The sequence below is a fragment of the Corythoichthys intestinalis genome, chromosome 7 (assembly GCF_030265065.1).
Source record: "Corythoichthys intestinalis isolate RoL2023-P3 chromosome 7, ASM3026506v1, whole genome shotgun sequence".
In the NCBI taxonomy this organism is placed as follows: domain Eukaryota; kingdom Metazoa; phylum Chordata; class Actinopteri; order Syngnathiformes; family Syngnathidae; genus Corythoichthys; species Corythoichthys intestinalis.
The window spans coordinates 20,671,577-20,689,002 of NC_080401.1; the positions used below are offsets into that span (position 1 = coordinate 20,671,577).

Sequence of the window (17,426 nt, forward strand, 5' to 3'; positions counted from 1 at the left end):
ATGTGTGTACAGAGATATTGGACTGTGCCAGTCATTTCTGTAAGTCTTTAGCAGACACTGCAGGGATCTTTTTTTTTTTTTTTTAGCTCTCTGAGTATTCTGCGCTGAACTCTTGGCGTCATCTTTGGTGGATGGCGACTCCTTAGGAGAGAAGCAACAGTCCCAAACTCTCTCCACTTGTAGAAAACTTCTCTGTGGATTGATGAACATCCAGACTTTTCGAGATGTTTTGTATCCTTTCCCAGCTTCATACAAATAAACAATCCTTGATCGCAGGTCTTTTGATCGAGCCATAATGCACATCAGACAATGCTTATCATCAAGACATTTCTTACCAGGTGCGTGTTTTATAGTTGGTAGGGCAGCTTTAAACCACTCATCAGTGATTGGGCACACACCTGACTTAAAATGTTTGGTAAAAATTGGTTTAAATTGCTCTTTAAGTCTCCTTAGGCAGAGGGTTCACTAACTTATTTTTCCCCCTTCTGTCATTGTTTGCATGCTATACTCATTAAAATATGAAAACCTATAAATATTTGCGTGGTTTTAGTTAAAGCAGACACTGTATTTTCATCTGTGTGATTTTGACGAAGATCAGATGACATTTGATGGTGATTTTATGCAGAAATGTGAGAAATTACAAAAGGTTCAGATACTTTTTCATACCACTGTATTTTTAATATATGATTAAATTCATCTCGTTAACCGATATAACTTCATATAACACAATGTGATTTGTAATTGGTGCATGAGGATATAAGTGACTATATTTTGAACCAATAGTAGGCAAAGGAATTTTGTTAAAAAAAAAAAAAAAAAAATTAAAGTTTGGCAAAGGCCCACTAAGTGCAAGTCATCCATGCAAAAGTCACCTTTGATTATTGCTCATCCTTATTTGTAATAAAACAACAACAACAACAACATAATTGTGATTTTTCATTGCAAATGTTTTACATTTTCAGGAGAGTGAGTAAGAAGAGTTGGCTAACATAACTGGCTTATTGAAATCAAAATAAATGAATAAACAACACCAAAATCCAGAGTTCCTTGATTTCTCCTTAATTATGTTTAACATAATCCAACTATGAAAATAACTTGTTTTGTCTTTAACACATTAGTTGAGGCGGTTTAACAAAACTAAGATATGAATTCATAATATAAGATGAAATAATATATTGAAATGTGATAACAAAGTTTTCCATCATGTTGAATTTCAGAAGCGTAAGTTTACAAAGGCTCAGTAATTGCTGGAAATGTTACATTTGTATACAGTAGGAGACAGAAGAGTTAGAAAATAATCAATTATAATTATTTTATCTTATTTCCACACTGTGTTTGTTTGAAACAAAACAAGTCAAACTTTGCTTGTTGCCTGGTTACATCCATTACAGGAGCCTAGGTGATCCCCATGTTTAATAGTCTACCCTTTTCCTACAAAAAGTTAAGGAAACATTTTGCATTGTGCAGACCCCCTTTACTTGATGAGAAACACAGCATGACCACCATGGTTATGATCATCAAATTAAATGTATGTGAATCTCCTAAACTCTTTCCATTGACCTTATATTTATTTCGATGAATGGAAGTGGAAGTTCTGTAGGAAACAGGAAAAAATGGTCTGTTTAACTATTTTTGTGTTGTAATCTTTGCTCTAACATTAGCAAAGATATGACTTTATTCATCCGTTAGTGATGTCATTTTATGGTGGGGATGGCCATTTTTGCTTGCCTGGCAAGATGAAAATGCCTGTATCGACTGTAAATCGGTAAGTCCCATTTTCTTATTATCTACCATAAGAATGCTTTCAAAAGTGCAATCTGTGTATATCCAGGCTGCTATGGGAACAACAAAATGAAATGCCTGTACTAAAATCATTATGAGATCATACTAACTAGCCTCCCAGGGCTACTCTCACTCAGGATATATTCCAGGTGTACCACCTATGGACAAATCTAACAGTGATAGCTAAGTGAATGGTTATTTATATTCTTCAATGTTGCATTAACATACTGCTGAGATATTATTCACTTGCCATTGTATGTTTTGACCAACGGGAGCTGTTAGACATGCACCAAATTAAAGATTTAGGCATTTTTGACACTTTGGTGTCATAATCCATATTTTTATTGACCTTTTAACATTTTTTTGTAATCTGGTTTAGTTTTTTTGGTATTATTTGTTCGCATTGTTATATCTTGTTTCTGTTCATGCCTGACCTGCCTGTTTATTGTACTTTTTCTCTGCTCTGTTCTCATTGGCCTTGCTCCCCTTGTGTTACCTTATCATCTATCTCCAAAAACTCATGACTTGTCCAAGTGTACATAGTGTATATGTTTATTTATTACCATTATCTAAGTGGTTCCAAATACGTATAATCACTAGTAAATGAGATTATTCATCGTCATTACCTTAGAAACCTGTGTTTTGAGAGCCGCATATGGCTCAAACATGTTTGAAAATAGAAAAAGAAGAGAGAAATATATTTTTTGTTTTGATATGGTTTCTGTAGGAGGACAAAAATGACATAAACATTCTTAATGTTTTTCAATGCTGTAAAAATGTCTAGAATAAATATTACATTTCAACATTTCTGTCAACGAAGATTTGCGTCATAGCCTGCGACACACGTTTCTATCAGCAGGGCGGGATGCCAGGCAGGCTGGTATTGTAAACAAACCGGCAGTTGTGTGATGGGCCATGGATGCGAAAGGGAAAAAAGAGAAAAATAACTGAGGAGAACAGAGGATTCTACATTTCTTGGACCGAATAATTTGCATTCACTGCCAATGCAGAAGGATTGCCCGAATGTTTACTCTGTGGCTAGAAGTTGTCAAATAACAAAAAGAGTAATGTGGAAAGACATTTCCAAGGAAGGCATGCTACATTTGAAGCCGAGTACACAGTTGGGGGTGAGAGAAAAAGCGCGACTGCATTACTACAGAAGAACTTAAAGGAGCACAAAAATAGATTTAAGATGTGGATTATTTCGCAAAACTCCACTACTACTGCAAGTTTTGTTGCAACCCAGGAGATAATGAAGCGTTGAAAACCTTTCACAGATGGTGAGTACATGAAGGTGACATTCATCAACATATCAGAACACCTATTTGCAGACTTCAAAAACAAAACCCAGATAATAAAGAAAATGAAAGATATGCCCAGATAAGAGGCATGCTCTGCATGTTCCTATTTATTGTTTTTCGAAACCGCAACATAAAAATGACATACAAGATCAGATTTTTTTATTTTATTTCTTTAATTTCATAAAACCAATGAAACAATTCATTAATATTGTAATGAAGTTAAACTTGAGGTGGCATCACAGGGAAAATAAACATGCAATCATGAATGTTTATTATGTATTTTTAGCCAAGTTCATCATTTTGCTAATAAATGGTAAATGGTGTTATACTTATATAGCGCTTTTCCACCTTTCAAGGCGCTCAAAGCGCTTTACACTATCTCACTATTCACCTACTGGTGACGCAGCACCAGGAGCAACATGGGGTTCAGTATCTTGCTCAAGGATACTTAGGCGAGTTCATCAGGCTAATATAGCTAATACAGATACATACAGCATGTGTTGCCTTTATTATTGGGCTTATTTAAGGCTTTTCATTTTTGGCTGCTCCGGACATATTTGTTTTTTGTGTTTTTGGTCCAATATGGCTCTTTCAACATTTTGGGTTGCCGACCCTTAGTGTGAATTGATGCATGCATATTTGTGCAGGTATCTTTTTTTTTTATATGCACAGCAAATGACTGGAGACAATAACGTTGTCTATCCATTTTCTTCATCACATACCCTCATTTCCGTGAGATGCAGGGTACCTGGACAGAAAAAATACCAAAATAAGCAATATATGACGTGCCAGTAAAAATGAATGAATGATGTATGAAGGTTTGATTTGTGTCATAAATCTCTTGTTGACCTTGAAAAGTTCAAATTAATTTCTACTGCAATTAACTGCAATCAGTCCAGCGTTTATTCTACCTCTGATCCAAAAGTCTGAATTAGCTCCACCTTGCTAGAAGACCAGGGAGAACAAGCTGTACAGAATTACGGATTAATGCTTGATCTGTATTATTGCCTTCTTTTTTCTGCTGGGATTCATAGTTCCAAATTAAGATTATGGCACATGTAATCAGATTGAGATAATGTTAAGAGAGTTGTTGGTTACCCAGAAGGCTGTGCATTACTTTGATCTTTTGAGGAGAGGAAACATTATCTCTGTCATTCACCAGAAAAAAAAAATTGATGATGTTTACATTACCTGAAAAAGTGGAGAGGGAAAAGTGATTGTGGTTTAAAAACATGGACAGGGGCTCAGATAAACTAATATTTCAGTAAATGTAAAATCAGCTAGGTTTATTTTAAAGTGGCCTTATATTTTGATAGTAATTTGTGCTGCTCATTTCATAATGTTAGTTTTGGACTGGATTTGGTGAGAGTGCAGAGCTCTTGCAGATTAACCATATGCACTAAGTAAACACAGACAAATTGTGGATAAGAAGAAGGGTTAGAAGGGTGAGAAGGTTAAAAGCTTCCTTGTTATCATGTCAGTGTCATCATGCAAAAGGAAAGAGAATATTTCTGTTTCACACCTATACAAGAGCCAAGGGCTTGAACTAGTCAAACTGCCTATCATATTATTTGTAAGTACTGTTAAGTTGGGTTTGAACCCTCCCTGTTTTGAGAGGAGCAAACCTGGCAAGGGTGTTGTCCAAAAGAGAAAACCCTTGAGTTTTCTTTAGAGTTTGCCAGAGTTGGAGAGCTGCTATTTAGGTGTACATTTACAAAGTGAGGTATCTAAGCATTCCCAGAGTCTGTACAGTGTTTTAACATCTTTACTATCGTAACCCTTTTTTTTTCCCCCCCCCTAATTACCCGTCGTAGTTAGTTACAATGACGAAATGTTATTTTCAGGTATTTTTCTGCTTTTCACAAAAGTTTTCTTTGATCCAATTATTATATTGGCATTGACTAAAAATAGGAAAAATAATTGAATGATTGAATTGAAATTGAATCGATTGCATTCTTCTTCCACTTTTTTTTTTCTCAGGTTGGGTTGCGGAGGCAGCAATCTCAGCAAGGAAGACCAGACTTCCCTCTCTCTAACGTCTTTGTCCAGCTCCGCTAGGGGAATCCCAATGGGAGACACCGCGTGTCTTGGGTCATCCTTGGAGCCTCCTCCCAGTGGGAGCCTGGAACACCTCACCACTCACCAGAGGGGCATCAAGGAGACATACTAACCAGATGCCTGAGGCACTTCATCTGGCTCTTCTCAATCTGGACTCCCTCTCCACATTGAGACCTCCTTTTATTTGGTAACTTGGATGGATCAAACCATAATTTGAGAGGTTCTTTATTACCTATGTGTTTCTTTATTACCCAGTTGCAATTTAGAGAAAGGCCTGTATTCATTCATGTATATGAACCACAAATTTACATTCTTCATAACTTTTTGTTTCCCAAAGATATTGGTAATAAATATCCTAAAGACAATCCCTGGACACGAGATAAAATATCCATGTGGTAAACAAAGTATGTATCATTTTCAGTTATTTAAAAAGATAACATCCAACCTTGGGTTCTATGTGCATCTAAGTTATTGTTTATTTATAATCTGGGTTTATCATGATTAGTGTCAAACACAGAGTTAAACCAGAAAAAGGGACAGACAGAGGAAGTGGCTGTCCAGGCTTTCTTGGTTCAATTGCATTAAGAAACATGATAAATCTGAGTGTTTTTAAGCTCCTGAATCATGGGGAGATTTCCCCTCTCTTACCTCCTATAGAATCCATTGTCGTCACCGGATCCAACAAATCATTGTGATTCAAATCGAGATTTAATTTAAAAGTTCAGGAAACCCACACCCCGGGGACAAAATATAGTTCATGGGCAGTGTTATGTCCTCTGGTCTTATGTTGACTACTTTTTGGGTTTGATTTCTTTCTAAGATTGTACATTGTTCATCCGTCCACAGGATGTCGCTATTGTAACTCAGAATCTTAGGTTTTTCTTTGGTATTGCTGTTTGCGCTCGGCTTCCCCTAGTGGCGACTTGCTGTAAGCAGCAGGCAGAAAGAACTTTTTATTTCAGTTGGAAAAGAGGCCTTGAGGTGTTAAGACGTTACACACCTCCTCTGCACCATACATCGTTGGGAACCCTTGACAAAACAAAATCTGTAAGTTTGTACGTTTTAACAGTGGGTTAGATGTAATTTTGGTGTGTCTATTCTGTTATTTTGTTGTTATTTATGTGGCGCGAACCCACACGTTTTTGTGCTAAGCTAAAGTAGCCACTTCATTTCATTTGCTCATAATGGAGCCAGTTTTCTGTTATTTACATAAACATGTTATTGTATAGAACCTTTTATTTTGTGTATAACATTTGTGTTTTATGTATGTTTCAGTTTTACCACACACACGCACACACGTTGACACAAAGAAATAAATGAGAGGAAGGAGTTCGGGCCTCCAAGTTTCTTTGTCGGTTTAGCTCGCTGCCAAAGTCGAGTAGCCATACGCTCGGCTGAGGGCAGAAGAGTAAAAAGATTTTCAACACATCAAGCACCCAAGATGTCTCAGCAAGAAGTTTCACCACCTATCAGCCAAGTGGTCACCAGGTCGGAGGCCAGTCATTCTCATTCTTCACGCCGGTCCAGAACGAGTCAAGCTGCTGCACAAGCACGAGCAGACGCCGAAGCTGCCTACGCCAGAGCACGGTACGCCAAACGCCAAATCGACATGGAGGTCGAGAAGGCACGCATCGAGGCAACACTACACGCTCTGAAGACGGAAGGTGAAGCAGAAGCAGCGCTCGCCGCAGCTAAAGTTTGGGAGGCGACTTTCGAAGAAGAGGAGCGCGCCAAAGTCGACCTCAGCGAGCAAGGGGTATTTTCCAAGACACCCCCCTCCATCAGGCGTGCACAAGAGTATGTGCATGCTCACTTTGACGACCAGCGTGTGCAAGCAGATGGCACACAAACGCCAAACACTGAGCACCTGGTTAGGCACAATGACTCTCAACAACCAGAAAATAGCCCAAAATCAGCTGGTGCTTTTCCACATGTGCGTCACATCGACATCGCTGACGAAGAGCATCTCCAATCTCATCGTGCGAGAACGGACATCTCACACCAGCCTACACCTTCAGCAACCCCACAAAGTGAACTGTCCAATTTAGCAGCCTATCTAGCACGGCGTGATCTGCTGACATCGGGGTTCAAGGTTTTCGACAACCGGCCAGAGTCCTACCTGTCCTGGAAGTCCATGTTCTGCAACGCGACGGAAGGCCTCAATCTCAAGCCCAGCGAAGAGCTCGACCTTCTCACCAAGTGGCTCGGCGGGGAGTCTCTTCAACACGCTCAGAGGATCAGGGCGGTCCACGTGAGTAATCCGCAGGCAGGTCTCCAGCGTCTGTGGCAGCGGCTAGACAAGACTTATGGCTCTCCAGAGGTAATTGAATCCTCACTCTTCCAACGGTTGCAGACTTTTCCAAGAATCTCCAACAAAGACACTCACTTACTGCAGGAGCTTGCTGATCTTCTGTTAGAGCTATCGTATGCCAAAAGTGAAAGTTATTTGCCGGGTCTTAGCTTTCTCGACACACCAAGGGGCATAAACCCGATAGTTGAAAAACTCCCATATGGACTCCAGGAGTCATGGGTTACACAAGGTACCAAATACAAAAGGGAAAACGGTGCAGTCTATCCACCTTTTTCGTATTTTGTGCGGTTCGTAAATGACTACGCTGAAATGAGAACAGACCCTAGCTTTATGTTACAGTGTTCAAACGTAATAAATCCAAGGGTTGATAAGACATCAGTAAGACGAGACAAATACAGAGTTCCATTGGCGGTGAATAAAATAGAGATCAGTCCGGCTAAATTGACAGCACCCGATCCAGACAAACAATGTCCTATCCACCAAAAACCACATTCACTCGTCAAATGCAGGGGGTTTAGAATGAAAACACTAGACGAAAGAAAGAACATTCTCAAAGAGCACGCCATTTGTTTTAAATGTTGTGCGTCCACAAATCACAGGGCTCGAGACTGTAAAGCTATTATCCAATGCTCAGAATGTGATAGCGATGCTCATGTGTCTGCCATGCATGTCGGTCCACCTCCATGGACACCTCAAGACTTTAATCCCCCAACCCAGAGTCACGGCGGGGAGTCTGAGGGCCCAAATCCTGTGAACACAGCCAGTTGCACAGAAGTATGTGGGCAAGGCGTAAAAGGAAAATCATGCTCAAAGATCTGTTTAGTTAATGTATATCGCCGAACTTCTCCAGAAAAGAAAAAGAGGGTATATGCCATGTTGGATGATCAGAGCAATTCATCCTTAGCCAGATCTGCGTTTTTTGACATGTTTAATGTGCAAGGTACCATATTCCCATACACCATGAGAACATGTGCAGGTTTATCAGAGACACGAGGTCGCAAAGCTGATGGCTTTATTGTAGAAGATGTAGATGGTAAGGTCTCCATGATGCTGCCTACAATAACAGAATGTGATCAGATTCCAGATAATAGAGACGAAATTCCCAGCCCTGAGGTAGCAGCAGCTCACCCTCATTTGCGATCAATCGCTTCACAGATTCCTCCTCTCGACCCATCGGCAGACATTCTTCTGCTCCTGGGAAGGGACATCATTCAGGCTCATAAAGTTCGTGGTCAGGTAAATGGGCCAAACAATGCACCTCATGCCCAGCGTCTCGATTTAGGATGGGTTGTCATAGGTGATGTCTGTCTCTCTGGAGCTCATAAACCCACATTGAACTCATTTAAGACGAACGTTCTAAACAGTGGACGTCCCACGTTCCTCAGTCCTTGCGAAAACACAATCGTTATCAAAGAGAAATACACCAAAAACGATCCACTAAACACACAAGCGGAACTAGGACAACATATTTTCCAACAAACAACAAATGACGACAAAGTTGCACTTTCGGCAGAAGATGCGTTGTTCCTAGACATTATGCACAACAACTTTGCTAAAGATGAGGCGAATAACTGGGTAGCTCCACTTCCATTCCGCTCACCTAGGCGGCGCCTACCTGACAATCGGGAGCAGGCCTACAATCGTTTAATGTCGCTCCGCAAAACGCTGAGAAGAAAACCTGAAATGAGAGCGCATTACGCTGAGTTTATGGAGAAAATATTCAGCAAGGGCCATGCCGAACCAGCGCCCGCACTGGCGCCAGATCAAGAGTGCTGGTATCTCCCTAGTTTTGGCGTTTACCACCCGCAAAAGCCAGAAAAAATTAGGGTAGTCTTTGATTCGAGTGCTCAACTTGACAATGTTTCTCTCAATGACGTGCTCCTCAAGGGACCAGATCTTAACAACACTCTCGTAGGAGTTCTGATGCGGTTTAGGTCCGACCCATACGCCGTCATGGCAGATGTGGAGCATATGTTTCACAACTTTGTAGTCCGAGAAGACCACCGTAACTACCTTCGTTTCTTGTGGTTCCAAAATCATGACCTTGATGGAAAAGTGCAAGAATTTAGGATGACTGTCCATGTGTTTGGTAATGGTCCTTCCCCATCAGTCGCCATCTTTGGACTGAAAAGAACAGCCATAGAAGGAGAAATGGAATTTGGCAGTGACGCAAAAGAATTCATTGAACGGCACTTCTATGTAGATGATGGGCTAAAATCATTCTCTTCCATAGAGCAGGCCATTGATGTTCTTAGTAGGGCACAGAAGATGCTGGCTCAGTGTAACATACGCCTGCACAAAATCTCATCCAATTGTCCTCTCATAACAGGAGCCTTTCCAACCGAAGATCGTGCTGTAGGCATGCAAGGTCTTGACATTGGGCAGACTACCCCACCAATGCAGCGCAGTTTGGGCTTAGGATGGGAGCTGTCGACTGACCAATTCAAGTTCCAAGTAAGAGTAAATGAAAGGCCGTTCACAAAAAGGGGAGTTCTGTCAGTTATCAACAGTGTGTTCGACCCACTTGGTTTTGCTATTCCAGTAATCGTAGGGGGTAGAACCATACTCAGAGACATTTCCACAAATGTTTCAGAGTGGGACACTGAACTGCCAAAAGACAAATTAGAACAGTGGCAAAAGTGGAAAAGTTCCCTCGGACACCTACAACATCTTGAAATTCCCAGAATGTACACTTCAATACCGCTGTCTGCAGCCCAAAGAATAGAGATTGACGTTTTTTGTGATGCTTCCACAAAAGCCGTAGGTGCGGTAGCATACCTCAAACTCACAAATGAGGACGGACACAGCGAAGTGGGATTCCTCCTCGGCAAAGCACGTTTAGCTCCTAAACCAGACATCACCATACCCCGACTTGAACTCTGTGCAGCAGTCCTGGCCGTGGAAGTAGCAGAGTTGGTTCTAGAGGAGCTGGATGTCACAGTCGATCAGGTGAATCTTTACACAGACTCAAAGGTAGTGCTTGGGTACATCTCAAACACCAAGAGACGCTTTCACGTTTATGTGCACAACAGAGTCGAACGCATCAGGCGCTTTGCACAAACTCACCAGTGGCATTACGTGCCCACACACTTAAATCCGGCAGACCATGCCACACGAGCGTTGCCCGCTGAGCAGCTCTCCAGCTCCACCTGGCTCAGAGGCCCAGCTTTCCTCTCCAGGTTGGACCAAAGTCAAGTTCGAAGTCAAACCTTCGATCTCATAGACCCAGAGACTGACTGTGAGTTGCGTCCTGAGGTAACAACTTGCACTACCACCCTATCAAAAGGCCAGTTTAATAGTGCCAGATTTGAAAGGTTTTCAAGTTGGAAGGTGCTGCAAAAGGCTATTGCCAAACTCCAACATATAGCTCAATCATTCAAGAACAACCCTGAGGTTTCCTGTCGTGGCTGGCACAACTGCAACAAACATTTAACTGAAAAGTCACTGCAACTAGCCAAGACCACGATCATTCGCACCGTTCAAAGAGAGGTCTTCGCAGAAGATATTGGATGCATTGAAAAAGGCACAGCTTTAAAAAACTCAAGTCCACTCAGCAAACTGAATCCATTTGTTGACACGCAAGGGCTCCTTAAAGTTGGAGGCCGACTAAAGAAAGCACAGTTGTCTGCAGAAGAAACCAATCCCATACTAATCCCTGGAAAGCACCATCTTGCTCAGCTCATAATAAGACACTTTCACGAAAAATTATGTCACCAGGGAAGGCATTTCACGGAGGGAGCAGTCAGAGCAGGGGGCTTTTGGATTGTGGGAGGAAAAAGAGCAGTAAGCAGTGTGATTTTCAAGTGCATCACATGCCGCAAATTAAGGGGCAGGCAACCTGAACAGATCATGGCTGAGCTACCTGAAGACAGGCTGTCCACGGACCCTCCTTTCACAAATGTAGGCCTTGATGTGTTCGGTCCCTGGTCCGTTACAGTGAGAAAAACGCGTGGTGCTAATGCAGATGCTAAAAGATGGGCAGTCATATTCACCTGCATGAGTACACGTGCAATTCATATTGAAGTGATTGAGTCAATGGACACATCGTCATTCATTAATGCACTGCGTCGTTTCTTTGCCATCCGAGGTGGTGCCAAACTCTTGAGATCTGATTGTGGGACAAATTTTGTGAGTGCCTGCAAAGAGCTCCAAATAGACAAACTAGGCTGTCACAATGACAAAATAGGCACATTCTTGAAAGACAGTGCGTGCAAATGGCAGTTTAATCCTCCACATGCATCCCATATGGCTGGTTCCTGGGAACGCATGATCGGCGTCACCCGAAAAATCCTCAATGCAATGCTCCTTGAACATCCATATGGGAAGCTCACACATGAAGTACTCGTAACATTGTTAGCTGAAGTTACCGCAATTGTAAATGCCCGTCCGCTAACAGCCGTTTCTACAGATCCCGAAAACCCAGTCATTCTTACTCCTGCGATGCTACTCACGCAAAAGGTTGGCACACCACCGATTCCACCAGGGCAGTTTCAGACCAGTGACCTATTCAAAGCCCAATGGAAGCGCGTGCAGTACTTAGCTAATGTTTTCTGGAGTCGTTGGCAGAAAGAATACATCGCAGGCTTGCAGGTTCGTCGCAAGTGGAAAATAAAAAAGCCGAACCTTCAAATGGGCGACGTTGTTTTAATGAGGGAGTCTCTGGAACATAGGAATAATTGGCCACTCGGACTGATCACAAAATCTTTCCCAAGTGAGGACGGTAATGTCAGACAAGTTGAGGTTAAGATTTTCCGAAACGGCGAGAATAGGTTTTACATTCGCCCAATTCGTGAAGTTGTGCTTTTGATGTCTAAGGATAGCATGTAAAACGAGTTATTGTTGTGTATCGTTCATTAGTTAAGAGCTGACATCTTGCAGATGTCAGGCGGGGAGTGTTATGTCCTCTGGTCTTATGTTGACTACTTTTTGGGTTTGATTTCTTTCTAAGATTGTACATTGTTCATCCGTCCACAGGATGTCGCTATTGTAACTCAGAATCTTAGGTTTTTCTTTGGTATTGCTGTTTGCGCTCGGCTTCCCCTAGTGGCGACTTGCTGTAAGCAGCAGGCAGAAAGAACTTTTTATTTCAGTTGGAAAAGAGGCCTTGAGGTGTTAAGACGTTACACACCTCCTCTGCACCATACATCGTTGGGAACCCTTGACAAAACAAAATCTGTAAGTTTGTACGTTTTAACAGTGGGTTAGATGTAATTTTGGTGTGTCTATTCTGTTATTTTGTTGTTATTTATGTGGCGCGAACCCACACGTTTTTGTGCTAAGCTAAAGTAGCCACTTCATTTCATTTGCTCATAATGGAGCCAGTTTTCTGTTATTTACATAAACATGTTATTGTATAGAACCTTTTATTTTGTGTATAACATTTGTGTTTTATGTATGTTTCAGTTTTACCACACACACGCACACACGTTGACACAAAGAAATAAATGAGAGGAAGGAGTTCGGGCCTCCAAGTTTCTTTGTCGGTTTAGCTCGCTGCCAAAGTCGAGTAGCCATACGCTCGGCTGAGGGCAGAAGAGGCAGACATGTGTTAGACAAAGTATTTTGTGATGACGTTCTCAAAAAGGCACTGAGAAACTGGCACCGAGAAACTATAAAAAAAAATATTATTTTTAATTTTTAATTCCCACTAGTAAATGTAACACTATTTACTTTATAAAAAACTTACTTTTTGAAACGTATCTACAGTTAGTTGCATTGTTGCTTAGAACACTTTGATTACTTGTTACTTTTCAATTTAACTTCATTAGAGTGACTATTAACAGAAATAAAATAATAAAAAAATTGAATAAATAATATATACCGTAATTTTCTGACTATAAGGCGCACCTGACTATTAAGTGGCCACCCACCAAATTTGACACGAAAACAACATTTGTTCATAAATAAGTATAATAAGTATATATAATAACTATAGACCTCATTCACGTGACGTCACAACATCGCCCCCTGACTTGTGCCGCCATATTGTCCATCAGCTGATCGTGTTTACGTTAACACTACGTACATTCCTCCTATTACTATGTGTTTTTTTTGCTTGTCTAAGGAATCACCGCCTAGTAAACGAACCTAAAAACATTCCTGACAATCGTTAACATTGTTTAATCAAAATGGTGAAGGCATTTGTGGCGGTTGGTTGCAGTAATAGAGAAGATAGACGGAGAGACTTGAAGTTCTATCGTATACCGAGAGACCCGAAGAGGAGAGCGAGATGGACTGCTGCCATTAGACGACAAAACTGGGCACCAAACGATCACGACAGACTATGTAGTAGTCATTTTATATCTGGTAAGATGCATGCAATATATATTTAGAGGGTTTTGGGCTGACAAATAACCACAATTTAGATCATTGCGAGGCTAATTGCCGACAACATACAGTTTCAGTTTCAAATTCAAGATGTTTATTTCTTCCCTTTCTTCCACCATCATTATTTTTTGAATAATATTTAGCTGGGACCAAGTGAAAGAAGCTGGCCTCGTCTACGGATCATCAGTTATTTAGGGAATAGGATCGAACACATGACCTCACATTCAGCGGCGTATATCAATCATTACTTTTTGGACATAGCAATCCACATCCTGAGATGTTAGCAAGAATAAAAAATTTTGAATTGAAAATTTCGTAACTCACCTTCTCGAGCACAAGATAGATTCCTGCCAAATTCTCGTGGACAAGGATCTGTTTTACCCAACCAGCAACTAAGTATTTATAAGCCTCCAAGCTCTTAAAGTTTTTCAGACTTTAGTGAGAATAGGATGACTTCGTATGGACAAGATAGTTGTAGATATCCGGGTAGGAGATGTCAGGCAGAGACCGCGAAGACAGCGGGTCGAAAAACATCGTTTTGGGCATCAAATATGGATCTGGCAAATGGATCGACCGAAGCTTTTCCAAATAACAGCTTTTATGCAACTCACGCAATGAGTTTACGGCGTCTGAAAGCACCGGGGCTTTCATAATTTGCAAGTGAATCTACCTTTAGAAACTACAATCATTGACAATACGGACACACAATGACGGACAATATGGCGGCACAATAAAGTGATCACGTGATTGTGTGACGTAGGTGAATGGGGTCTATAAGCCGCAGCTGTCCTCACTGTAGTATGGAATATTTACACCAAATAATATCAACTGGTAACACTTTGTTAAACAGCGTCGACATAAGACGGCGTCATCATTATGACAGGACACTGTTATGAGCAATAATAAATGTTTTTGACAGATGTCATTTAGGCTAGGTTAATACCGCGGGTCTTCATGCACAAATCCGATTTGTTCATGTTTTTTCGACACAGTCAGGCATTAGGTTGACGGTCTGAACAGGACAGGTCACACTAAAGTGGACCATTTAAAATCCGATCTAGGTTACTTTAGTATGTGGTTAAAATCTGATCTGGGCCCCATTTTTCCAGAATGTGGCTTTGGTCTGAACTGTCAAGTCTCCCAAATCGAAATTCATGCAGCAATTACGTCAGCAAACAGCAAGGGGCATGGAGGACGGCAGCGATGGAGCTGCACATTAGCGTTAGCGCCTAGCTAGAACTCGGCTTTTACGCAGGAGGCGGGGTTGACCACAGTCATAAAAAAATAAAATGAAGAAAAGGATAAGCCTGAAAATGCTTTTTTTTCTTTCTGCGAGCCAAATGAGCAATATTTCAGTGTTGCTTATATGGCCGAGTCGGGGCAAACTGACATACACACATAAGGTTTATGTGCGGGCGTCATGCACGCAGAAGTGCCTGGATGCGTTCCATCAATCCGTATAAACTTTGAATATAAGATTAAACGGGGATAAATTATGTCTTATTTGTGTCGTCTATTTGGAAATCAAAATATGAAAACCCTAGAATGACTTACAGCCAGCATGTGTAGTCATTTGTTTTGATGCATCTTGCATGCGGGTCAGTTTGCTCAGCACGTGTCGGACTGCAAATTCATGCGCATGTGTAATACTTGAACGGGCTCAATGGACCAAGGCAGTCTGAACGGGCACGTCAAAAAAACAGATGACAAAAAAATGTGAATTGTGCATTAAAACCTGCGGTATGAACATAGCCTTAGTGTCATCCGGCAAATAGTCTCACTTTTGAATAGATGAAAGAGATCCATGCTGGACATAAATGGAGTTAGTGACAAAATTTTCCTGACGACACTTACTGTATTGGTCCGAATATAAGACGGTGTTTTTTGCATTGAAATAAGACTGAAAAAGAGGGGGTCGTCTTATATACGCGGTTTAGACATTATACCCATTCACGACGCTAGATGGCGCCAGATATCATTGAAGCGATGTTCTGTCATGACAGATCTCAGCTACTCTCAAGTTTAACTAGTTTGCATTATTTTATTGCAATGTTTTTCCTCATTCAGATTTGTTTCAAGATTACAGTTACAGTTAGACTTCACTTTGATGGTTAATGCAGTTATTGCTATTTTGTTGTTTTATCACAGTAGATTGGTTTATTTACATCAAAAACCAGAAGCCATTCATTTACGAATGTGATTGCACTTTAGTTTACATATTTAAATGTTCAGATATTAAGATGTGAATGAGGCAAAATAACATGCTTTTTCTCTCAAATATATTGTTATAATCATTTGTTTCGGATGTACGGTAATTATTTTCTGTATAAAATTTAATTTAGTGTTCAAAAAGTCTTTTTCAAACTTGAGTCTTGAAAAAGAGGGGGTCATCTTATAATCAGGGCCGTTTTATATTCGGGCCAATACGGTAATTACATCTGTCATTAGCATTCATTAATGCCCATGACAATGTCATGTCATAATTATGACAGTCTTATGAAAGTCTTATGACGCCACTGTAAAACAAAGTGTTACCTATTAACCCAAATAGATTTAAAAAAATAAATAAATAAATAAATTTTAAAAAAAGCCTCACCTCATATAAGCTGCAGGATTCAAAATGAGGGGAAAAAAGTAGTGGCTTATAGTTCCAAAATTACGGTAGTTGTTGATTTTTTTTTGTGACTGTGAGATAATATTGTGGTGAAGTAGAGGGTACCACCTCACTTTCCAAATTAGGGGTAGCAAGGAGCCTGAGTCTAGGTCACCCTTAAAAATGGCACAACTGCTGCACAAATGCTGGCTCTGCTGTTAAGCCTCGAACAGGTCAGTTTTGTGGAAGGACAAGCTGAAAGGAGCTTTCTTATGGGTTTTCCAGGGCTAAAAGTAAGCCTACAAGGATTTTACTAGTCCACCTTTAGTGATGCATTTGACACAAAGAGAGCCCTGATATCTACTCAATGTGACATTGGCAATATTATTGTACAAGCAGTCTTAATGTTTTACCAGTGGACCCACCCTATAACAGCAACATGATCAAACAGGGGAAAGACATGTTCCAAAACATTGTTACGCACCGGCCTGCCGCTGTTTCAAAGTTCTCGAAGATTAGATTGGGCAGGTAACTCCATGGAAACACATGATTAGGTTTAGGAGCTGTGAGGTTAGGAAAAGGTAACAGTGCAATTGAAACCCAGATGTGACCAAATGTTAAGACCTGTGAGATTTTTCCCAAGGACTGCATTGATGGAACAGGATGGGAATGGCAAAGATGGCCTATTATTGCTATAAATCTCCCTAAACACAGTGTAGGAAATGATTTATGTGCATAAATCTGCAGCGTGGGGAAAGGTGGCAGATCAAATGACTGTTTCTGTAGTTGTGCATTGGGGATTTGGAGTGGTGTGTAACAGATCCTACTGTACACACTGATGGTTTTGCATGGGTTGGCAGACATATCTCTCATATCATCAGATCATTTGTCCTGCATATACAACGATTGGTGAAAAAGAGTAAGTTTGCATAATAAGAGACAATTTGTTGATGTAAAATATCTTCCAATATCATCTCACATATTAGACAGGTGTGTCAGTAGGAGAAGATGAGGACAGTTATGCAACATATTATCAGCCTAATATTGGGATTCC

General features: G+C 40.8%; 1 protein-coding gene across 2 annotated transcripts; it reads left to right on the plus strand.

Annotated features, from left to right (window-relative positions):
- Positions 1 to 5,976: 5,976 nt before the first annotated feature.
- LOC130919538 (uncharacterized) lies at positions 5,977 to 12,966 on the plus strand. Of its 2 annotated transcripts, none has more exons than XR_009063983.1 (2): positions 5,977 to 12,627; positions 12,856 to 12,935. XR_009063983.1 is itself a non-coding variant. In XM_057842335.1 (2 exons), exon 2 carries the CDS (start codon positions 6,583 to 6,585, stop codon positions 12,277 to 12,279), a length of 5,697 nt encoding a protein of 1,898 aa, XP_057698318.1. In that variant the 5' UTR covers positions 5,977 to 6,188; positions 6,417 to 6,582; the 3' UTR covers positions 12,280 to 12,966. The 2 variants fall into 2 exon arrangements, 1 of the variants encoding a protein (XP_057698318.1); XM_057842335.1 differs by having other exon boundaries at positions 5,977 to 6,188; positions 6,417 to 12,966.
- Positions 12,967 to 17,426: the final 4,460 nt, after the last annotated feature.

What these genes read in the sequence shown, in the direction of transcription:
- LOC130919538 (XM_057842335.1), top strand. Translation starts at nt 6,583, where the DNA reads ATGTCTCAGCAAGAAGTTTCACCACCTATCAGCCAAGTGGTCACCAGG.